Source organism: Strix uralensis, chromosome 23 (assembly GCF_047716275.1).
Source record: "Strix uralensis isolate ZFMK-TIS-50842 chromosome 23, bStrUra1, whole genome shotgun sequence".
NCBI lineage: Eukaryota > Metazoa > Chordata > Aves > Strigiformes > Strigidae > Strix > Strix uralensis.
The window spans coordinates 2947694-2972631 of NC_133994.1; the positions used below are offsets into that span (position 1 = coordinate 2947694).

The window sequence follows — 24938 nt, forward strand, 5'->3', positions numbered from 1 at the left end:
CACTCCAGCCCCACTATTCCTCAAAATAATTAAACATATTCTATCTGCAGTTTTATAATTTACATTTTTAATTTTTCATCTTGGGTCAAAGAATATATATTGAATGTTTAATAAAGGTTTGATTGCAGTACTGCTTAGTACAAAAGAAGAAAGACAAGCACTAAACAAACATCTATAATTGCACTTGTAGGGTATTTTCTAAGCACGTCGTGTGTAGGACGGAGACTCCCCACTCAGCTTGTACAATCAGCACCAGTTTTGTATTGGGTGGAATATTTTCCTTCGTCTTGGCAGTGGTAAAAACATTCTCTGAACCATCATATCTTTGAGGTGTATGCTGGCTTGTATTTCTTAGCGAAGCTGTCGAAGTTAAGCCTATTTGTACCAGGCAGTCATCTACTACAGTAAATTAAATGCCCTTCTGGCTGACAGTAGCCAAGTGCAGATATAACCTCCATATTGCTTTGAGAAATTAGCTAGTGCATCCTAATTATAGCTGTACTTTGACATCTTAGTGAGCCTGGGATTATACAGGGGAAGGCTGCAAGAACTACACACTTAAGAGCAAGTTCCTTCCAAGTGAACACAAACATTCTAGCTAAATTCTGGAACTGGGGAAGTATGCTGTTTTTCTTCAGAAAGCCATTACATCTAGATAACAGATCGGCTGCGTGGGATAACCACGCCAGTCCCTGACAGATCAGCACCTTCCTGGAAGGTTGTGTTCAGAAAAACCATGGTGTCTTATTAAGGGATAGTAGGCATCTTTGTATTAGTGAAGAACATGGGAACTCTCTCAGCTGGTCACACTAGCAACTCCAAGTTAAATCTTTAATAATAGCCAACGCCACATGCATCAGAAGGTGCAAGGACCTTAAAGAAAACCTGAGAGCAGCTCATCTACAAATGAAGCTCTTTATAGTCCATACACACAGAACTTAGTTCCTACTGGGAGCCCTGATGGTTTGTGCTCTCATCCTACATCGTTGTCTGGGTGTCATACCCATCATATCAGTACAGATGGGATGCTTAAATAGCCCTAGAAATCAATAGGCTTTAGTTAAAAAACAGTTTAGTTTAACTTACCTGTCCGACTTAGAATTTTCATGTTTATGAATACTACCATTTCTGTCAAGATTTCAGGGAAATTTACTTTTTGGCTCCTTGTAAAACAATTCTTACTGAAGCTGAGACATTATTGAGACTGATATATTTCTGCTTGTATATTTCTGACACATTTTTGGGAGGATTAGGGGTAAAGTTTCATGTAAACCAGACTATGAAGTCAGGGGTGAAAACTGAGATGAATACCAGCTTTTCAACCCATACCTCTCATTAGAACAAAAGCTATACTTAACAGAATTGCCCTTATTGCCATCAGGAATGAAGTAATCATCCAGTAGCTCTTGTATTGTACATTTAATTGTCTTTAAAAGGATACGTTACAACTGGGGGGGATGACACGTTAATGTATTAGTAAACTATGCAGGGAGTTGTGCAAAATTAATTTCTGTTCTACAGCAAGAATTAAGAAGATTATCTTATTGCATGAGAGATTCCAGAGGCTTTATCTTCCCCTCAGCACAGAGTCTCCATTAAGATTAATCAGTCACAAACACACATTCCAAAGGAGAACACAAATCATATGAAATCATCTTATCAAGTTAATGAATGACTCACCTCCCTCCTATCCCTTCCTCCTGTACAGGAAGACAGCCCAAGGCAAATGCACCATAAACCTAAACATGACAAATTCAGCACTCAGGAGACAAGGTCAGTGACAACGTTCCTCCTGGCTCTGAAAGGAGCTGTTTTAAGGACTCCATAAGCAGAACTAACGGAGGGTTTGTGGGACGAACGACACTGCACAGGGGCTCTCCAACATACAGTACAGCTTTAAAAAAAGTTCCACATGTAGGACAAATAAGCAATAAATTTAAAATAGAACAAGCATTACTGAGGGAAGGTGTTCCCACTGATGCTGGTTTTTGTTAGCAGACAAGTATATACATTTTTTTTCAGCCCTAAGCCCTGAATTTTGGAACCATGCTTCTCCAATGGCTTTGTCGCTAGGTATTAAAATTGCCGCCTTTTTTTTTTTTTTTTCCAGCTCCCCTTACCAAAGAGTAGCTTAGTGACAGTAAGTTCAAGCCTAGGGCCAAAGGGAAGGAATCAGATTTACTCTTCTCCCCTAAAAACCTGATTTTTAAGTGTAGCTGAAGCTTAGGGCTGGGTGAAAGCCCAGGACAAGACACTAAAGATGTGCTATATGTCTCCAGAGGGTAGAGCCTGGAATGACAGTGCTGAAGACTTACTGTCTGTAATTAGTCACAGAACAGGTTAATTAATCTCCATATAGCAGCTCTGATAGCAGGACTCACATCCAATTTAGTGGAACTGATTGCGGGTGTGCCACAGTAAGGTCAAGATTGAGGCAGCACTGCACTGTTGTTTGGAGGTGTGTATTTGAGTAAGAAAAATAACTGGTTTAGATGGTCTTGCTGTCTGACTTTTCTTGACTCACTGCTGCTCCTTGAGCTCAACTGAGGGCTGAGAGCTCTAGAGTAGAGTAACCTGCTGGGGAAGCAAATTCCTACGTTTTTGAGTTTCCTGCTCTCTCAGACTGATACCAAATACCAAGGCAAATGACTTGGGGGAACTGAGCCCTTCAAAGTCCATCTGGGATCTGTATGTCATTGCAGCAGATGAATTTAATACCAGTGCCAGAGGGACAGTGGAATAGTGTTGATGAGACTCAAGAATTCAGCAGGCAGACAGTGAGAAAACTTTCCTGCTAGAGCACTCTGACAGTGCCCATCAGCCCTGGCCTGGCATGGCCCTATCGTTCCATTTCTCAGAGTTCACTGGCCAAGCTCTGCCATAAACCAAAGACCATCTGGGAACACTAAATTGTCACTGCACTTTATAAAAGGCAGGACATCTTTTAATGAAGTGTCTCCATGTCCTGGTCAAAGGCCAAGTGGGTTAACAACCTCTTTTCTTCCTTTTCTCAGAAATCCTGGTGGCTTTGACCCGATCTCCTCTGCATACTGTACATTTCTGTATTATGTTATTCTTCTTTCTCCTAATGCTTTTCCCTTCCATCCCTGAGATGCTATACTTTTGGGATGCCTAATTTGAGCTACCTGTTGAGTACACTGGATGAGTTGGAGGAAAGCTGCTCTTTGTCAAGTGTGTCAGCTCCAATGGCTGTTGACAGCAGGAATGGATTTAGCCACGTGTAATCTTTCTCTGAGTGCAGGTGCCCAGAATGAAAGGCCAGGGCAGTGAACAGCTGAGTCTTGAACATGCTCATAAGCTGCAAAAATAAAACTGTATCAACATTTAATAAATAGAGAACAGGCGGTAAGCAAGCAAGAGTGAGGATTCATCACTTTGCCTTTTGTTTGTTATTTGTCAGGCATATTTATATAAAAGAGGGTAGAGACTTGGGATCTACTAGTTGGATTGGTTGTTCCAGCCAGCCAAGCCAAACCTTTAAGCTTTGGGAGCACTTGGCTGAGGACAGGCTTTAGGCTGGACAACCAGGACACCTCAACGGACAGTGCAGGCTGGGAGATGATCTGTGAACTTTCCGGTTTCCTCCCCTGACCTCTCCTTTTTGTCCAAGTCTTTGTCCAAGCAAGATTCCTTGCTCTGCCAGGAATCAGTTCACTCCAGAGTCTGTCACGCTCTCTGTCTGTGCTTATATCCTTGGGCCTCTGTAGCTGGGAAGAACACAAAAAGTACAATGTCAGCTTTATCCACCCATTCTCCAAATTTGACTAAGTCAGAGATCTCATCCCTGTGGTCATCTTCACTATCACTCCAGCCTCTTGCTGGGAAAAAGGCTGTTCTTCTGCACACTCACACAGCTTTTTTTTAGCTCTTGCTTCACTTCAGCCTGTCAAGAATCCCTTTGTGTTTCATGACAGTAAGTGGCTTCTGGGTAGTGGAAGGAGGAAAGCAGATGTGTTGTACCTTAGTAGCTGTGTTTAATAGTTAGCTTGTCCCTGCCACGTTGAAAAGTGAAGGGTGGCCAAGAGTTTAAATTACTTTTAAATAGTGCTTCCAATGCCCATGCCAGCTTTTAGCAGTCTTCCCGCCCTTGTTATCCCAAAGTAGTTGCAGGACTGTCTCCACTGCACACTTTTTCTTCCGCCTGCAAACATAACGCCACTAGGAGGAGCATTGCTCTTAAAAATGGGGGGGAAAGCCCATCTTTGGACAGTACCTTTTGGGCTGCTAGCTGTGATGAAGCCCTGTTGGCAAGCTAGCTGATGAGCACAGAGAATTTCAGCCATGAGGGCTCCCCTGTGTTGGATCTCCAGCACCTCAGTGCCCTTCAGGACGCTTTCCCTTGGCTGAAGTACCCCAGGGTTCTGCCTTGCACCCCAGCTCACCTGGCTGCATGTGCACCATGCGGCACAGCCCTTTGCCTGCCTGGTTCTTGTACATGGGCTTCACACACACTTTGTTGGTGGTGCCTGAAGCCAGGTCTGTGAGCAGCACGCTGTGGATCTGCGGCGAAACGCTGAGCACAGACGAAGGGCCAGTTTGCCGCCGGCATCTGACTCTGTAACCGAGGACTTTCCCATCGGCAGGGTCCCAAGAGGCTTTCAGGGTGTTGGGGCCCATGTCTTCAAAGCGAAGGTGCCTCACTTTGGAGCCCTCTAGAGAAAGAAGACTCATGTTACTGTGGGCCGTTTATATGGAGTGGTCCTTACCGCCTAGCTCCTTGTTCCTCCTGAGGGGATTTTGAGAAGGGGTTGCCAGCCAGCCTGGTCTTTCTCTGTTGTAGAGATGCAATAGCCTCTCACTCTGCATCTCTGCACTGGAGGAGCTCAGCCTAATTAGTCCTTAACGTTGTCCTGGTACCAGCACAAAATACTTTTGTTGGCACTGTTAGGCACTGTTGGCCACCTCCCACACCCTCAGCTTCTGTCATTCCCTGAGCTCCTCACTCTTGAGTCTAAGAACTAGATTTTGCCTCCTGCAGTATCTTTACAGGTACCTGTTCAGAGCAGAATCTTCTGCCGATGAAATTCCCACCCCTCTGACGCTAAATCACACCAAAGAACAGACACTGAGGAGATAGGAGGGAAAGGCAGTTTTCTTTCTTCTTCAGGGAGATTCAGGGATCTCCAAGTCTGTTCTGCTTGTGACTGCACCAGCAGCTTGGCAGTACACACCCTGTAATAGCAGTCATATAGTGCACGTCTGATTTTCTTTCAGTCCTACGCCTTACACATCTGCTACATCCTAATAACATATCATCTGCTGTTCATCAGAAGCTGCAGCCTTCCCCTTCTCTCATCCCTCCCCAGTTACTGGGCTGAGTTCTCTGGCTTCACCCAGAGGCAGATGACCTATACAAAGGAACAGGCATGCTTCAGACTGTGGCTCACTCACCTTCCTGAGTGCATGCTTTAGCTGACAGGGATTTCTCCTTTCCCGATTTGTAGACTGCAGTCACTGTCACTAGGTAGGTTGTATTGGGTGCCAGATTCTCCACCACAGTGCTATTGCTCTTGCCATCCACCTCCAGCAGCTTCACGGAGTTCCCGGGGAGCGGTCCATACAGGATCTGGTAGCTGATCACACTGTCCAGTGTCGGAGCCCAACTAACATGGAAGCTGTGTGGTGCAGACTCTGAGATGAGAACCTGAGCTGGGCTTATTTCCTCTGAAAGGAACGTAAAAAGATGTGAGTATGTAATCCAAGGTAGAAGAATGCTGTCAGAGGAGCATAATAGACTTGCACCATACTTGGCTTCCAGGTGGAAGAAAATCCATCCAACAAGTGGATGTTGATAGTCATCCAAGTCAGCACAACCCAGCTCAGCCCTAAGAAAATGGTTTCTTTACCTGTGCGTTATAGAGCAGGTAAAACTACTCTGCTCTAACTGTTCCTGCAAGCAGAAAGTTAATATTGGATGCAATTTCATCTTGACCTTGTCACCCCTGCTCAGATTTTCCGTGTGCCAACTTTTTGCATGTTGCTGTCCAGCATAAATCTGAGTTACTCTTCTGACCCAAATGACTAGTCTGCACAGAGGGGCTAGCTTCTGCTCCGAGTGCTCCCTGCTCCTTCCCTCTTACACAAGGGTTCCCCACCAGTGAGTACACCTGCCTGGAGAGGCAGCATGGACCTGCTTAAGAGTCCACTCTCCCCTAACTGCATCTGCAGCCCCAGGTAGGAGACAGGGATCGCCTTGTTCCCATAGCAGCTGCTCAAGCTATGAAGTCCAAAATAGCCTTCATTTTAAAAAAAATTACCCTTTGGCAGTAACCCACACAAGGCAGCACTGCTTCTGCTTGACCAGCATACTGGGATAGTGGGTAAGCATGTGCAGCAGCCCGGGCTTTATCCCCCTGCTTGGGCTCTACACCTCAGCCCTGTTAAATACTTGCAAGCTTCAGCTCCTGCCACATTCTCCCAGAGCAGTGGGTTCTGCTTTCCTCCAGATTCATAGATTTTTTTAAGGTTGGAAGGGCATCTTATGACCATCAGACCTGATCCCCTGTTCTGGGTGGTCTAGACCATCTCTTTAAGGAAAGAGCTGCCAGCTGAGTGCCAGAATAAGGAAACTCATTATGTTCTGTCCTGACCACAACCATCTGACTCCTCCAATCAGACCACGAGGCTGTGGGATGCAGACCAAGGGCTCTCCTGTTTGCTTTATATATGTGAGGCTCAGCACAGTGGAGACTTCCCCCTTGGTCACGATTGTGCACATTTTACCTGCCAGTGTGGTAACCCTTGTTGTCTGGGGAGGGAAGTAGTGGACGTTGGATTCAGGAATGAGTGCCACCTCGTAAGTAGTTTCTGGTGCAAGGTTGCTTAGCAGGAGGCTAGTGTGAGCCCCAGACACTTGCTTTGTCCTCTTCCTTGCTAGATCATCTATCGGGGCATACTCTAGGGTGTAGTAGCCGGTTTCTTGGGAGAGGAGTTTGGGCCACGTCAGACGGAAGCTGCTTGAGGTGATATCTACTGCATGGAGCCGATTTGCTTGGATGACATCTGGAAGAGAAACAGGAGTCAGAAATCACTACTGACTTTAATACACAGAACATGGCTAAAATACAGCCCCTTCTGGATGGGAGATGTAGCCTACAGCAACCCTGGATGACAGCTGAAGTCACCTTGGTGTAGCCAAGCCCCTTCCCAGCAACTCAAGTGAACCAGACCCTCTTTCAAAGGTTCAGGAGAACAAAACTAAATCCTTGAAGCCAAGCATAAAGCTAAAAAAAATGTAAAACACCTACCAACTGAGGGAACAATATTTGGGTTTTCACACCACTCCTACTCCTCCAGACAAGACTCTTTCACTGAACAGAGCTTGCAAAGGAAATACACGTCTCAACTGCCATGAGGTGGCATTTTGGCTAAAGCAATTGCTCACGTATGTCTGCACAACAGGCTTTGGCTCAAGAATACTACTGCACCTTGCCTCCTAGGCATCTCCAGCTACAAAACAGTTTGCCACAAGCCTCCAAATTGCTCTATAAAGCCTCAGCTTTCCCTCTCCATTCTCTCTGCCTTGTCCTCTGTGCTAAGGCCAAACAGTGCTGGTGACAGAGAGACCTAGAACAGCAGGAACCATGCCCCTGCCCATCCAAGCCTGTCTTGCACCACCAAGAATGAATCTGGAGTGGTCCAGCAAGTTCTGGACAGCTGCTATTCCTGACAGATGTGTGGGACCTACTGTGCCTGATCAAACAGGCAGCTTCCCACGCTCAGCAAGGCATTACCACATACCCAACATGGCAAGCAGCACAGGCACTGCCTGTGACAAAGCTGGAGACAGAATTCAGGCATCGAGGTTAGAAAACTCCCACGGTTGGTTCATCCCAAGCTCCCTGTGGAAATCACCTATTAGTGAAACCAAACCACTAAATTTTGTCATGTATCTGAAGCAGACCAGAGTGTGGAGAAATAACATTTCTCCCTGCTCTCTGCCTGTAGCCAGTGGCCAGAAAGAAGGGGTAGCAACTGGGGACTGTCCAGCATTTGCTGAGCCGGCTGCATTCATCCCAGCTGAAGTCACTCCCTGCAGTGTTTCACAGAGCTCCATTGTTTTGTGACATTCAACATTCAGAGCCACTCTTGTGCTATCTCGCCTCTGTCTCCCCCTGCACAGAGGCTTCTCTTCAAGGCTTGTGCTACCTTTGAGTTCTAGACCCCAAATGCCAGACACGAATACCTCTTCTGATGCTTGCAGTTCCCCCAGCCTCCTCAGCTACTCGACCCTTCTGACACACATGGCCTCCTGAGCCCATCTGGGGCAGAATCCCACTGTTCTCTGGTCTTCCAGAAAGATGGAAACACACAGGACTTTGTTTCTAGCTCCAGGGAAGTGGCATATGAAGACATAAAGATGCTCCTTCTTTTGTTTTAAAAGCACCCTAAGCCTTAAAGAAGTGCATTTGCTCTGCACAGTGTTACTCCTGAACCCTTATGATGGTACTCTCCAGCTCAAACTTAAACACTTCACAGAGTACCGTAAGTAGCTCCCACTGGCTGCCCTTTATGCAGAAGTAAAGGGAGGCACAAAAGTCTGCCCAGACCTGCAAGAGAATAGGAGGTAGCCTTGCACTCTCAGACTTGTCCCTTGACTGGGAGAAGATCAGCTCTTCTCCTCCAAGCTACTCCGAGTCCCTGCCAACTTCCCCGTACCAAATAAAGCAGCCTCAGTTTTTCCTCTGAGCTGTTCTTTGGCCCTTCCAGACAGGCAGGGACATTTCCCTTCCGTGCCCTGCCCGCGCCCATCCACACACGCTGCCAGCCAGCAGCACTCCACCGCTCGGAGCTTGGAGGAGGCAGAGGGTGGGAGGCAGCACCACGGGGCCTGGGGCACTGCACCCTTCAGTGAGCCCCGCAGCTACCAGTGGCCAAACCACAAAGGAACAGGGAACAGAGGAAAGGCCTCAGCGCCAAAAGTCCTGCCAAAAGCTCAGGGAATGGAAATAAGTGAGCTTGGAGGCAGGGCCCAGGGCCACTGTGAATAAATCAGGCAGATTAAAGGGACAGGGTGCAACACCTGAGGGACATGCTGCAGGAAGCCCACAGCAAATAGCTCTGCCCCTTGTTGCCAGATTAAAGATGCCTTGAGTGTATAAAGAGGGCAATAAGCCCCAGAAAATAGATGCCCATGGGATGCTTCACAGCACCTCCTTGTTCCCAGAGGGAAGTAGCAAGTTAATCTCTTGTATTAGACCCGGGCAGCGCCTTCCTAGCAACACTCAGAGACAGTTTGTGACGCACTTGCCTTCCACCTCCCACCTCTCAGTGACTTGAAACACTATTTTGCAGCCACAAGTTTGCTGGCATCCTGTGAATGCTGTTGAGGTCAAGATTAGACTCCCAGGAATGCTGCTACTTTCATGATGTGTGTAAGAAATGCAGCCAGGCAGCAGATGAGCCTGTTCTAGGCCTGGATACATGTTCCCCTCTCTGCAGAAGCTTCAGCTAGGACTTGGGACAAATTACTTCTTCTCTGTGCCTCTATTTCCCTACTTTGATATGGATGGTTCTGATTCTGGTAGGGGGGAACACAATTCTCCATTACCAAGGTGGACATTCAAGGTCTGAGATCACTCCCTCTGGTCACCTGCTTATATTCAGCACTGAGTGAGAATGTCAGAGGACCCCAGGCTCAAAGCCTTTTCTGCAGCAGAAGTTATCCAGAACCTTCTTTCAGATCAGAAGTGTGTTGCTCTGAATGTGCACGGGAAGCGGCTGATGTTTTGTGACTGCTGGGCAGGTGGGCTCCTGCAGAGCTTGGCACAGGAGATGGTGCCAAAGGATGAAACAAGTCAGCAACTCCCAGTTCAACTGGCTGAGGGGAGAGCAAGTGGGTGCTAGCACAGAACCTGATGTCATGTCAGAGGAATGTCTTGGTTTCACAATATTTGAAGGTTCTTCCCCAGAAGGAGAGCACCAAATGCCATATATTGGGTACATAATATAGAAGATGCAATGGAAGAAGCCTGAGCTAGAGTCCTCTTTCCTTCACACTAGGAGAGGCAGAGGTACTTGCCAGGGGCCGGCGGTGGCTGTGGGAACTGTAGCCTGCTGCATTCTGCAGACTCGTGTTGGGGCCATGTGCCAAGGAAAAAGAGGGGGAGTGATCATACACATCCATCCACAGTCCCTGTCTTGCACCCTTCTGGGTAGTAGCATTACTGGAACTATTTCAGGTCCACCATGTCTAAGAAGCAGCCGATCTTCTGTGCTCTGTGCCACAGCCAGGTTTTTCAAAAAGGGAACTGAGGCAGAGACATGGCATCCCTTGACCTCAGCAGAGCCTGTAGCAGGACAGAAATATAGTTTGGAAGAGTAAGGCACCTTCCTTTTGTCTCCTTGTCCAAGTAGCAGTTGTCTTGCTGTCTAGGACTGAAAACCCTTGCTGTGAACTCCAGACTCAGCCCTAACTGTTCATGATATTATTTGTCTGTTCAGATCTCTGTTCAAATTTCTGAAGGCAAAAAAAATGCTTCCTAACTGAGCAACCCTCACATAAAGGTGTCTACCTTTGTATGGTGAGGTACAGCTGCAGAGACTGAACTGTTCCATGGAGGGATCTCAGCCTACCTGAGGCAATAGCAACTTGGTAGCCAGGGACCATTGTGCTGGGATATCTATGGAGCAGGCATGAAACACCCCGTTCCTGGATAGGAGGTGGAGGGAGGAGAGCAATTCTTGACAAAGCTTGTTTGTGCATCTACAAAAGGCTTTTAAAACACAGTAGCAAGAGATGAAGATAAGATAGCAGTGATAATAAAACCAGTCTGGGCCATTCCAGAGTTGGAAAGGCCTAATTTCTGCCTGCCAAGGATGCTGTCTGCCCCTGCTATCCCGGGGGCCAGAAGCAGGAAAGGTGGTGATGAGGGCTGCCTCCTCCAGGCAGGGAAGAGTGGACCTATGTGGTTTTATTAAGGCTAACTTAGGTGATGTTACCAGTGTCTGGTAATTTGCTTAAAGAATCAGCCCCTGGATTCATGTGGGAATCTCACTTTCCATTAAAATCCCAGACTAGTAACTTTTAGACCTGGTGAATGCACAGAATACGGCCCTCAGGCACAGCAGAGTATTTATTACCTTTGCAGATTTTATGACCTTCAAGACAGCTTTGTGCTGCAAGGATATGCAGGCAGGTTCTCATTTTGGGATGCTATTTTATACCATCTGGATTCAGGATGCACTAGAAGCTGAAACAGCCACTTGAAATGAAACATCTGGGGGACTGTGTGGCGTCTGGTACAGTAAGACTGCTGGTACAGCCCCATACTCATACAGAGAAGTGGATGACTGGAGGAGAATGTAGTTGCTGTGTGTTAAGTGATCATGGTTGGAAATAAGAAAAAATTGCTTCATACAGAGGATGCTGTGGAAAGGGTTACTTGGACACTCCAAAGCCAGCGCTAACCAACTCACATAGCAGAAGCCAAATGAGGAATTAAAATAGGATTTCCAATGGAGAGAGAACCTCCAAAAAATGAATGGAAAGTCTGCAAAGTCATAGTAACTCACTCAGCTTTCCAAACAAATCCAGAGGTATCTGGGAGGCTGAGGCAAAACCCCTGCTTTGCAATCACAGGCACTCCCACCCTGAGCTGCAAAAAGAACACGTATTGTGCGGTGCAGCATGCAGATTAGCATGAGATATTCCTCTTGGCTTCCAAATGCCTGTCTTCTGGCCCAGATTATGGCTTTGGGTCTCCTCAGACCCTTTCCTGGATGCTTTGAAAAACAGGACTGCTGAAAATTCAAATCTGCTGTCTGTTCCTGCTCTCTGCACAGCAACCACCACAACCACGCTAGCAACGAAGAGGCAGCAGTTGGCCTGCTAAGCCTAACAAGTTAGGGCTGGGATTTCCTTCCAAGGGCTGGGCTAGCCAAGTTGGGCTATAGATCTGGCGGATGTGGAACACGTTACAACAGGGGATTTATGGAACAAAAACATTCCTCTCCTACAGTCTTAATGCTGATAGCAAGCACCATCCTTAATTGCTCTTAAGAGAACAACAACTGCCAGCCACTTGTAGGCAGGAGTTATCTCAGTGTGTGCCAGCCACTGTGCCTGAACATGGTGGATGGTAAATATAGGAAGTCAGATCTACCCTAGACAAGAGTTTGAGGGGGCTGACAGGACTAAATCCTTCCCAGGCATACACGTCCCATTTTGCGTATGCAATGTGTTCAACACATTTGTGTCCTCCGCCTCCATCAGACGGCACATAGCCAGACAGCATTTTAGAGAAAAAAAATTCACCCTGAATGTGAAAATCAAGTTCAAGGGGCTTAGGCACCTCGATCCCACAGTCAGCAGCCTCTTACCGTAGTTAAATCATTGCCTGTTCAGGAAGCATTTGGTTAACAATTAACCTGTGCAGGTGGGGGCATTTTCATGATGCACTTGAATTGTATGGGTGTCTGTGACCTGCATGATTCATTTCAAAGTCTTGTCATTTTTTAAGGAAGCCTGAGCCTCCTTCCTTCATTAACAACTGAACAACTCATTACAAACACAAGTTCATCTCACTAACAGGTCTGCAGAAGACAATTTGTCCCAGTCAGTCATGGGCCCTTCCAAGGGGAACAGGGATATTTGTCCCAGACCTCCTAAAAGCTTTGGTTTATACTTGGACCTATAGCATTGTGGACAAAGCATCTCAGTTTGCAAGGACAGCAGCTGGTTTTGGGGGATTCTCCCGCTGTCTGCCCTGCAGAACCAGGCATTAACTCATACTCAGCCCTGTTGCAAACTCCCAGTGAGCACAACCCAACCCCACTGTACCTAGGATAGCATCTCGAAGTTCCTTTGTGATGATGGGTAGGTCATCAACATCCACAAAGTGCAGGTGCTTCTCAGGAGGCTGGCTGGCAGCAGCAGAGAGTTCCAGGTAATTCCCCCGTCCAGTGCTGACAATGAAGACTGTTACTCCCATGTCCTTCAGGAGCTGCATGGGTTCAGAGATGTCATCAGTGGAGAAACCATCCGTCACCCAAACCAGTACCTTGGGCACATCTGGCCGGGCACCAGCTTCATCACTGAAGAGCTTCTCCTTGGCATAGGAGAGCGCTTTGCCTGTGTTCGTGTCGCCCATGAGCTGTTGAGTGTCCCGGATGGCTTGTTGCAAAGTCCCACTGGACAGGTACCGGTCAAACGGGAACTCCATGGTGGGTGTAGTGCTGATGTGGATGATGCTGGTCTGGACATCTTTGGGGCCAAAGGTGAAAGGGTGTACAAGGTCCCACATGAATTCCTTGACCCTGGAAAACTCATAGTAGGAGACGCTGCCAGAGCTGTCCAGCAAGAAGAGGAGGTCCCCCTCTGAATTGGAAATAGACGGCTGGGGACCTAGCAGGGGAAGAGAAAGGGAGCTGTGTTAGTGCAATGCTGTGAACCCATACCTGCACAAGCATCTGCTAGCAAAGCTTGGTTTTCTTGTGCCAAATCTCAGAATTCAGTGAGAATTTTGCTGGGTAGAGACCTCAGAATTTGCCCCTTTTTATTATCTGCATCTAGTGTGAGGGCCCCAGGGTTTTATTTCCAGTCCAGCTGTCAACTGTTCAGGAACTTCTCACCCCATCTCCCTAGCACCTCATCTTCCCTCATTGGACAGCTTTGCTTAGACTCATCTGATCACAACTGTTCTTCGGAACACTTTGAGATGCTCACACTGAAGTGTTAGCCAGAGGTTTGCCTGTGATTGCTCAGAAACTAAGTTCTCTTAGCACCTTTTAAAGTACATCATGGCCAAAAAAGCTTTTTCTTGATTGTTCAGAAACCAAGTTCTCTTAGCACCATTTGTTTTAAAGTACATATTGCCAAAAAAGCTCTTTCTGTTGTGAACAGAAAACTGGTGCCTAAGTCTTCTTAGGTCCAACCACCTGAATTGGTTATAAGATCACAAAGAGCAAGAGGAAAAAAGTTCATGAGATACCCCCCCTCCGCCCCCTCACTGAATAGCAGGATTGTGGCCTGTGTTGGACTATTTGTCTCCCACTGCTTTCTTTGGGTTCAGCCTCACTTTGAGAGGTCACAGCCTGATGTAGGCCCTGCCCAAGAGGGTCACAGCGAGGAGAGGTCAGAGCACTGCGGTGGAGCTGGAAAGACCTCTTGGAGGCACTGCAGGACAGCAGCCTAGCGCCGATCTGCCTGCCCATGGGACCCTCTCAGCAGCAGACATCAAACACACCACCTGCCCCACACGTTGGCCAAGAGGGTAAGAGATGCAAAGGAAAAGTTGGAGCACCTCATCAATAGAGCAGCAGCAGCCCTGAGCACTGGTGGTGTGCTTGGTCCTTCGCTGTGAACAACAGCACAATATCCAAGCACACAAGTGTTGCAGCTGCTGTACTCCACGTGTTTCGGTCGACTGAGACAGACAGCAGAGACTCACAGCAATCAGTCAGCCATCTCAGCCCCACTGCGTGCAGCTTGCCCTCTGGCTCCTGGCAAAGGCCAACGCTGTGGAGAGGTTTGGCCTTTTGGAGCTCACTCTTTTTACATGTTCTGCGCCTCAGCTACATCAATCACCATTCAACAGAAGTAAGGCTGGAGATGCATCCCACCTGGCTGCTGTGGTGAGCTCTCCAGGAGCAGGGAGAGGAGCTTTTAAAGTCATGGTTTACACATTTGCAAAGATCAAGACAGCAAGGAGGAGCAATAGTTACTTTTTTTTTCCTCCTTTCTATTCACATGCATGATCCCTGCTGTTCAAGGAGCTACTTAGATGGCCAGAAGAGACCCTGTGTCTCTCAGAGGAAAAAGGCCAGTCATGGGAGAGGAGAAGCAGGCCAAAAGACTGAAAAACTGGAACGAAATATGCCTCAATTCAGCCTAGTGCCTGACCCCTGAGAAAATACAGCTCCTCATGGAATGAGGGCAGGATGAATGCCTGATATTCTCCTGGTCCAAATTCCATCAAGATGCATGGGAGGGAGCAGAAAATGTCATTGCAGCAGTGGAGGGAAGTAATTTCCCAGGACGCTAATCTCACCTCCTTATTCTTAGTCCTGCACAAGGACAGGGGGCTGGAACAGAGCAGGGAGCCAACACAGGCAGGGTAGAGGAGATGCTCTGGACCTGACACTGCAGAAACGACGGGAGCTCTGGCTCCTGAGCACACCTCGCACTTCCACACCGCACTCAGGGAGGGTCTGCAAGCACTGCGCACACTTACAAAACCTCATGACAATCTTTCCAGGCACGTTATTAACCCATTACAGATAAACTGAAAGGCCAGGGCAGTAGAAAGAGGCAGGAGCTCAGGCACAGAAATCTGGGTAGAGCTAAAAGTACAACCACAAGTCCTGGATCCTGCTCTCACTGCTGCGGAAAAAAACATCTCTGAGCTACATCAGCTTGCACTCACACCTCTTGTTACACAACACCAGGCTGATCCTGAGTACTTTCTCCTCCAAATTGGAGGTGGACATGTTCCAGGAGCTGGGAACATTCCTCACCAGCCTGAGCCAGCGGGTCAGTCATGCCCCGTGCCAGGGAGTAGCCTCTGCCATGCAGAGCTGCTGCTCTGGGCTAATCTGCAGCAGTCCCAGGAAAAGAAGCAAACTGGTGATCGCAAGACCAAGAGCAACTGCCAAGGTCAGGAGCAACTTTTGGGCCTAAAACAACTTAGAGGTTTATCCTATCTTATGACGATGGCAGTGTCTGGAAGAAAAATGAGCTGTATTTGGAAAAGAATGAAATGATAAAGGAACTTGATGAGAAAAACTGCTGGCTCTGCTCTCCCAGGAGATGTGGCTCATTGTCAGAACAGGCTGCCTCTCAGTTCAAAGGCTACGGGTCCACACAAGACTGGCAGAAAGCTCCCTGATTTAGACCACTGTTGGCAGGAAACTCTGGAGTGGAGGGACTCCACCCTAGCTCACTTTATAAAAACTAGGCTAATTTGATGTTTTCTTGCTCTTCTGAATACATATTGACCTCCTTTCCCAGATAGTCTTAGGAGCAGCACCTCAAAGGGTCTCTGGGGCAAGATGTCTGGGAAAGGGCTGCACAGACCCATTTGTGCAAAAGAATGCAATATGTCAGGAAGAACATGCTTCTGAGGGTGTGGCCTAGGGTCCCACTCCATTTGACTCATTTTCTTACCATCTCAGTTAAAGAACTCTGTGGGATGCACAAACACATAGGGCACTCCTCTTCCACTCTTAGAACTTGGGAGATTTACAATAGCTGGAATATCAGTAATGAATTTGGAATTCTTTTAACCACCACTCTGCTTTCTGACAGCTTTTGAGGTGCAAGAAGGGAGAAAAAGCCTTGGACCAGAGATTCCTGCCTGCCCGTTTGGACTCCTTTATCAGTGAAGGGACCAGGAATGTGGGGTGGCCAAGACACGTGGGCTCTGGAGCACGGATGGACTTGGTGCAACACGCAGTGGTTGAGTGCTGGAGCCGTGTGTGGGAGCCAAAACCACAAGGCAGTAGACAACTGAATGGAAAAGCTCCTGTAAAGTTAATTGCTCCGAGGAGACAGCTCATGCAAACAGTTCTCCCCCTGCAAAAAACCGTGTCAAGGCAGGCCTGGAGACAGCAAAGAGCCTGGCAGGGGTGAGCAGGGGGTTGCTGAGCCCCCACTGGGCACTACTGCAAGAGGCAGATATGAGATGGCAAAAATCAAGAGGAGGGAAAGGGCGGGGGAACAGTGAGTGTGTACAAGGGGTCTATTCCATGTCCTGACAGTGAAACCTAACGACCTGAGCACAGAAAAAATCATGAACCAGCAAGGCCGCAGCCATTCAGGGTACAGCACAGGGGGCTCAAGGGGGAAACAGAAGGCAGAGAAGTGGTTCAGGCTTGAGCCACAGGGGACCTGATCCTCTTTGCCCAGTTCTCATTTGGACAGCATTTACCCTGCTATTTACTTCCCTCACTGGGTACCACTCAGATGCCTGCCTGTGGGATTAGGGCATGAGTGCCTGGGTCTGTCCCACGGCAGGAGCGTTCCTGGCTGTGTGCTCAGGAATGTCAGGGGCAGGTACAGTGGAGAAAGGACCAGGAGTGCTGGGAATGCCCACAGGATGGGGGACAGAAGTGTGTGAGTCAGGAGCACACTTAACGGCCTGTGTTACAGTACAGGCATGCCCTGGAAGAAAGCCAGGGTGCTTGCACACATGGTCTGTAAACATGCAAATAAATATGCTGTGCTGCTGCAGAGGCCAAGACAGCACAGGAACCATGGAGTAGGTGCTGGCTGAGACGGCAGACGCATACCAGATCTCCTGAAACAACAGGAGAAATCAGATGGAGCCTTAGGAAATGGAGAAGATTAAAGTTACCTGGTGGTGACTAAGCAAGAGATCCAAGGAGGCAGGAGTGGGACCTGCAATCTGTGTGGATTACAGCCAATTCTGCGGGACCCAGCACAGCTCAGCCCTGTGTTGCAGACACACACACCCAGTAATTTGGCATTCAGAACTGAGCAGAAAATAAAAGTGAAGCCCAGCAAGCTTTCCAGCTTGCCCATAGCAACATGCGAACACAGTAGAGCTCAACCTGTGACCTACAGGTCCCTGCCACTGGTTCCTAGAGCTCCCTACCTCCTGATGGCATTTCAGCAGGGCAGAGTAACAAGGGCTTTGTTTAGAGCTTCTGGCTGCATGAAGCAAGCCAAACCCATGTAGCCATGGCTCTGTGCTTTCGCCTCCATTGGAACGAGTATGAGCCACTTACTTGGCTGGCAAGCCATAGCGAGAGGTCACAGCAACATGATTGCCACCTCCCAGGAGGAAATCACTGTTTCTCTCCTCTGCTCCTCACCAGTTTGAGGAGTGTCACTGGTTTCCCAAATGTTGCAACAAACAGCTGTGAAAGTTTCTGACCCTGGCAGGGCAGGGATCAATGGCCAAAGGACATGGCTCACGAGTGATAAACAAGACCACATGCACTAGCACTCTGGGAGGGGAATTCAGAATTCCCCACGAGCGAGCAGATGCGAGCAAATCCCACTGCTGCCAGAACCACCTGCATCGGGAAACACAGGGGTGAAAACCAGCATGGAACACCTGCTCAAAGGAGAAGAACATCAGAGGAGAGTCAAGAGCCATGCCCCTGTCAAATCACACTCTTGGCTGTACCCTGCAGCTCTGGGGCACCAAGAGAGCTGGGCATAGTGTTAGTGTCCTTTAAACACTGGTTTCACCCATCATACTGGGAATAGCTGTGTTAATTAGGAGGCTCTCCAGGAAGAGCTTGATACCCTATGTTCTTCCTGGAGGGTAGAAAGCACTGGTTAACAACAACTGGTTAACAATTGGTTAACAAAAGCAACAGTTACACTGGTGGGCAGGTATATATTTTGGAGCTAAAGGGATTGTCTGTGGGTGGAGCAGAAGGCTAATCCTTCATACAGGCAAATACCATTACAGTTACCTCTACTTAGCAGAGCCCTGCATAAAATGGAAACAAATTCCTCCCATTTAGATTTTGTCAGCAGAAAGGATCCATAAGAAAATCTAGACAGAGGATCTCACTACATCAGGAGCGTGGCAATGCTTATACTTTTATGACTGGACACTCCATCATCCTTCAGGTTTAGGTTTTCGATTCCCTCATCTTTTGTCCTGTCTTTGTCCTTCATCCAACATAAACATGCCATCTGTGCCAGAGGTGGGGCTGTGGAGATTTGTTACCAGTAAATCCCCTGCATTACGCAAGCAGCTGCTGTTTTCAAGCAGTTTCCTTGCTTTACAGCAAAAGAAGCTCGGCTGTTTGGCAAGATGCCAGGTGAAGATTTCTCACTTCAGTGGGATTCTCAGAGAAGGGGCATCCATTAGCACCTTCCTGCCTCCTGAACTGTCAGGCCTTTGCTTCTGAAGAGCTGAGGAATAACTCTGCAGACCTTGTATCACTGCTGCTCCCATGCTCTCCTTAAGTCTGGGGGACAACAGAGAACAGATGGCAGTACCCTGATACATGGTCAATAGACACAGATCAGTCATGCAAAGAAGTGTTTGGAAGGGATGGATATAGGAACAAAATGTCACCATGGAGTCAGTGCTGCCTATTTAAACGCTTGGCTTTTCCAGGAGAAAACCAGCTGGTCAGACTTCCCTGTTCTACACCAAGATGCTGACAGGAGGCATCCGCTTCAAGAGTTCCCTGCACTCTCAGCTGGGACCTGAACACGAGCCACATCCCTGATTTACTTGGAACTTGTAGAGCATAAAGGATTTAACAGCCAAAAAAGATCATGTCCTGTCTTGGTTAACTATATTTGAAATTCCATGTTTGTCTTCCCTTCTCACTATTTGGCCATGCAAGGAAAAAAGTTCTGCGATGAGTGGGGCCAGGTTTGGAGGCTGAAGAACGCAGTCGGTGCTTCCCTGTGGCCCCTTGGGGTCACAGTGAGAGGCAGGAGGAGAAAGGCACCGCCTCTCCCCGAAAGAGAGGTATCCCACCAAGCCAGCCAGGAGGTGTTTTACCCTTAAAACCCTGTCAGAGAGAGGCCTGTGCCATGGCAGATGGGTAGATCACCTGCCTGTTTAAGGAGCTGAGCCCCACCAAGCAAAATATACTTGTGTGACTAAAAGCCCAAACTGCTTATGCAGGTTCCAGCTCGTCTATGCCACAGATTAGAGGCTGTAGGTTGAGAAATGGCCCTTCAGACAAATTCCTCTGGCAGGAAGGAAGCTGGGTTGCCATCTTTTACGATCTTTTCAGGAGTTTCACTATCTCTGCTGTTTTTATTTAGAGCCTCAAGAGTCATGGAATCATGTAATTATGCCAGGTACTGAGCTGTGCTTCAGAGATCAGTAAGTGCAGAGCCCTCTACAAAGTGTGTATGGATGGGCTGGGTCTTTATTTTTCACTTGTTACGCCCACAGGGACAGCAACATCCCCATCATTTTCTGCTGATGCTAGTCCAGAGCAGCCAGGTAATGCCAACCTAAGTTTCATTTATCAAAGCCCAAACTGTCAAATGGTTGGACTTTACACTGATGCAACAGAGATCTGAATTTGGACCCAAAGAGGAAAGTGGTGGAACTGGTCATGCAATGCTCTGCCTTGACTTTGTGCCTTGGTGCACTAAGCCAGTAGCCATTGTCCTGAAAAAGCTAATAATTCCTGAGCATGTGGAAGCACCACTGGCCACCCAGTAGCTTCCCCACTTTGTTCACTGCAGCTGAGAATAAAGCCACGATCATTCACACTCAAATCCCCAGGAACCAGAGTTATGAACATGCATCCCTACCTCCCAAACAGTTCCCCTCACTGTGGGATCATGGCATACCACCACGGCACCTCCGGATGAGAGCTAGCCCATGCCCAGGAGCCCTGCCAGACTGGCTGTTTGCTCCAGGTTGCTTTAGGGAGCACCTGGGAGGAGGCTCGGAGGTCCCCACATCAAAGCTGCTGGGGCATGGGCACCTTGCCGACGAGCAGGTTCATTTCCTCTAAGGGTGCCTGGCAGCGTGCGAGCCAAAGTCAGCACATCAGTAACACAACACGCACAACTTTGCCTCTGGAGCAAGCCACAATCCTTCTGGAAAGCCACGGCTTACTTTTTCACATACTCTGAAGGTCTTGAGCATTTTTAGCCTGGGCTGGGGAACTGTCACATACACTCCCACAGCAGCAGAAACACATGACAATAGGAATAACTGCTGCCTGCGTGGACATCGGGGTTGTGACAATGCCAGAGGCAGCAATCCCGTTCCTGAACCCGCCTGTGTCACTGAGGGACAGCATCCAGTCCCACAGACACAGTCTGCGTACCAGAAGCAGAATCAGATCCCAGCAGTCTGGGCTGCTGCCCGAGTCTGAGGACCTCCTGTCCGGATAGACAAGAGGTTCACGTCTCCTTTCACACTGCCCAGGTGCAGTGAAAACCAGACGCAGCCAGCAGTAGCCCTGCAGTCAAAGAACAGAATCTTTTTCTACTTGCAAACACAAGGCAGAACAAAAGAAATTGCATCAGCTTAGCCATCACGATGGGGGCTAAGTCTGCCCAGCACTACAGTGCAGGAACCAGAAATGAGACATTCATCTCCTCCACATCCCTCTCCCTGCTGTCAGTTCTGCGAGACTGACCCGTAATCATTTTCACCAAACAGTACCCAAGAGAAAGCATTTTAAAGAGGAAATATAATGATTGAATTACAGAGATTAGCAAGAGAACAAGACAGGTATGGTATCTAATCGCTTTTTACCTCTCTCAATTGATGTGCCTCAGTACATAGGTAACAGTGAGGAGTCAGGACTTTTTTCCATATGATTGCACTAAACTCTACAAGTTTCTGAAACAATTTCCTTTCTGCTGCTGGAAACAAGCAAGATAAAATTTCTTTCTAATATGGTAATTTTAGAAGGTTTTTTGTTTGTTTTGTCTTTGTGCCAGCAAAGTAACATACAAGTATAACTATACACCTAAAGCAGCAATATAACTTCAGCTTTTATTCTGAAAGAGGTTTATGAGAAGCTCTTAAGGACCGGGAGGTGTTAAATGGGGGAAAGTAGTAAGGGAACGCCTTGCCTTTCCAGGCACTCACCTCTCTCAGGTGCGTTCTGTCCCGCAGCAAACTGCAGCCACAGACCAAGAGAAAGCACCGTCTTGGCCAACATAGCAAAGTCTGGTCCTGGGCAAACTACCTTAAATCCAAAAGCTCGGCTCTGTGAAGGCAGATGAAAGGCTTAAGATCAGTCATATTACGTGCAAGGATCCACCAGATCCCAGGGTGCCACTTTTATGCTGCTCATGCCTTGAGATCCGACTGCTTCTTTATGTGTGCTTTGCTGAGCTGTGGTGTAAGCTCTGGCTCCTGGAGGCAATTTTCCTTCCCCCCCCCCCCACTCCTTTTAAAGTCATAAATCCATCTTGACAGGAATAGCTGGAGGAGAGGCACAAACAGCACCCCTGCTGCTGTTCCTCTCCCGAGTTAAACTTGCCCCAGGAGTGTGGATTCAATTGCAGGCAGTCTGCGTGCAGCTGGGCTGGTTTGAAAAATATATCCCTATAGATAAAACTTTGGCCCTGCAAGACGCTGGCAGCAGTCCAGCTACCAGGGGATAAAAAAAAAAAAAGCTCAGAGAAATCCAAAGCTGCTGTGCTCTGGAATGAACTAGAAGAAGGAAAAACACGTATATAGAGGAAAGAAAAAGTAGAAAGGCTGGGGAGCGTGCCCTGCCCTGGGAATATTGGCTAATCTTCTGGGAGGAGGCAGGCTGAGCATTCCCCCAGGTCCTAGCGCTGCCCAGCGTGTCCCTTCCCCAGTGCTGCCCCACGGCCGGGACCAAACACGAGTGGAACGAGCAAACACCATGCCTCACTCCTTTACCCGGGAGAAGAGCTGGTGCAGAAGTCACCAAGAACTGCGGAGCCTGCGGGAAGCAACCACCGCTGAGGTGGGGTGTCAGCCGTGTAGAAGAGGGCATGAAGCAATATTGTCTGGTGGAGCTGGTACGTGCAACAGTCTGCTACGTGCCCAGCGATTATCTCCCCTCAGCGTGGCGTTAAATACATTCTCAAGTCTGTGACTTCTGAGTCAAAGGGGACTCACACGCCTGAAGATAAATCTGTGACAAATGTCTTACTGGATGGAGGGGCAGAGCCTGGCAGAAGGCGTATACCAGAGACCCCGGCTTCAACCTTCATGGGCATGCAGCCTCTTTATTTCCCCTGTATGCAGGAGACTTTTGCCAGAGCAAAAACCAACCCTAGTTTCCCTTCCCATGGCTGTCCTGCTGTCCATGTATCTGCTTTTGGTTCCTACTCATCAGGTAGAGGTGACAATAGTCCCTTCCCTTTTTTCACTTTAGGTTTTAACATGTGCTACTTCAGGACAGATCCAAGACGTTACTAGCAGAGAAAAGCTGGAAAGTTACACCCAGTTATGAAGAGACCAATTAATCATCATCTCCCTTAACATGGGGAGTGATCAACAAGACAGGCTAAAAAGTAGTGAAGGAGAAACGTGGGATTTCTGAAGCTGGTGAGCAATATTTCCTCCAATTTGATTTTCTCTCTCCTGGGAACTGTAAAAAAGTGAACAGGAGTTAGGAGCCAACGAGCTGTGCAGGGTGGAAGAAAAGTTGTATCCAAACTTATCAACCAAATGGAAAGTCAGAACAGGCCCAAGAAATCAGATCCAAATGAGAAACCATGGATTCAGTCTGATAGTTAAACTTCCTGGGCATTTGTTTGTGTTGCCCTCCCAGGCTGGGACCCAGCTACCTCGCGAAGGAGCTTTGCAGTATCAGGTCGTACGATACCTCAATCCGATGTAGCCTAACCCCATACGAGTGACAGCCTCACCCACTGATTCATGCAGGCTGGAATAAACATTTTCCTGGGTTCTCAAGAGAATTAGATACCCCTGCACTCATACCAAGAGCATGTAACTTGGGAGATCCCCTCAAAGATGGCATCTGGATCCTGGTACAATAGCTGTGGTGACCAAATACTGTTGCTAGCTGGTTTCCCTGACACACAGAGCAGGGCGTCTTAGTGTTACAGCCCACTGAAGTAAGTCTGGCTATTAGCTGCTGAGTTATGTCTGGCTATAGGCACAGCGGGCTTGACCATTGACTCTTGAAATCAACAGCAGACTTTTTGCTCTGACTCCATGCAGTTTGGGCCTGCCCCTGTCAGAGTTGTGCACCCATGGGGAAGTCAGTAGGAAGTGCAGGTGCTCTAGCAGTGAAGCTGTCAGTCTGTAGACTCATTTCTCAAGCAAGCTTCCAGGGAAAAATTACACAGCAAAGCAAATCACAACATGGTCTAATTCACCAACCTGAGCAAATTCATCGATTTTCATTGCACAGATCACATTCAGTTCAGTTGCAGATGTATTGACCATGATGGCAGCCAAGAAGACAAAAGGCTTTCCAAGCCACTGTTGAGTGGTCTTATGAGGAGTGGCTGAGGGAACTGGGGGGGTTTAGTCTAGAGAAGAGGAGGCTGAGGGGAGACCTCATTACCCTCTACAACTCCCTGAAAGGAGGGTGCAGAGAGGGGGGGATGAGTCTCTTGAGCCAAGGAACAAGCGCCAGGACAAGAGGGAATGGCCTCAAGCTGCGCCAGGGCAGGGTCAGACTGGCTCTTAGGAAGTATTTCTTTGCAGAAGGGGTTGTTGGGCGTTGGAATGGGCTGCCCAGGGCAGGGGGGGAGTCCCCATCCCTGGAGGGGTTGAAGAGTCGGGTTGACCCAGCGCTGAGGGATCTGGTGGAGTTGGGAACGGTCAGTGTGAGGTTCATGGTTGGACTGGAGGATCTTCAAGGGCGTTTCCAACCGAGATGATTCTGTGAGTGCAGTACTTGTTCAGTCGTGCCCTTGTTCTCTGCTGGTGAACACATCCTACTTGCTGTTCCCACACTGGTTGTATTCTGAACCCAGGACATGGAAGGGCTGGGCTGGAGGAAGCAAGTGTTGCCCCATTGCAAACCATCTGCTTCTCATCAACTAACGTAGACGTCCCTCTGCTCCCGTCCTGTCCTCCTGCCCCACTGCCCAGTGACCTGCTCGGAGAAAATGATGGCAAAGACAGTAGTCTGGAAACGCTCCGGGTCTGGTTCCCAGGGCTCACAGATGCGTGTTCAGAGCCCCTTGACTAGGGCTGGTGGGTATATGGAGACGATTTCCTTCCATTACTCACTTCCCAAGGAAGTCTTTTCACAGAAGGGTTGCTCATCTTAGAATAATTCCCTTTTTTGTCAGTTTATCAATGTGAATGCCATTCAGCCTCACACCCTGCAGCCTGGAGAGATTTCAGCCTTTATCTCCCAAGTCCTGCTGGGATAGGTGGAAGCAGGAAAAAACAGCCTGGAAAATAATTAGATCTTACACAACTTTGTATTATTTTTAAACTTGACTGTAATTGACAGATCCTGTTTCCAGTAAGACTGGTGCATGCGCATGCTGATTCTTTCCTTGTCGCATCCTGCACTCCGAAGCCAGCAGTATC

General features: G+C 48.2%; 1 protein-coding gene across 1 annotated transcript; it reads right to left on the reverse strand.

The window, feature by feature from the left end:
* Window positions 1-45: 45 nt before the first annotated feature.
* VWA1 (von Willebrand factor A domain containing 1) lies at window positions 46-22070 on the reverse strand. The gene is made up of 6 exons (XM_074893070.1): window positions 21528-22070; window positions 12803-13366; window positions 6745-7023; window positions 5413-5685; window positions 4404-4673; window positions 46-3728 (listed from the first exon to the last, which is right to left on the reverse strand). The coding sequence occupies exons 1-6, from the start codon at window positions 21598-21600 to the stop codon at window positions 3688-3690; spliced, it is 1500 nt and encodes a 499-aa protein (XP_074749171.1). The 5' UTR covers window positions 21601-22070; the 3' UTR covers window positions 46-3687.
* Window positions 22071-24938: the final 2868 nt, after the last annotated feature.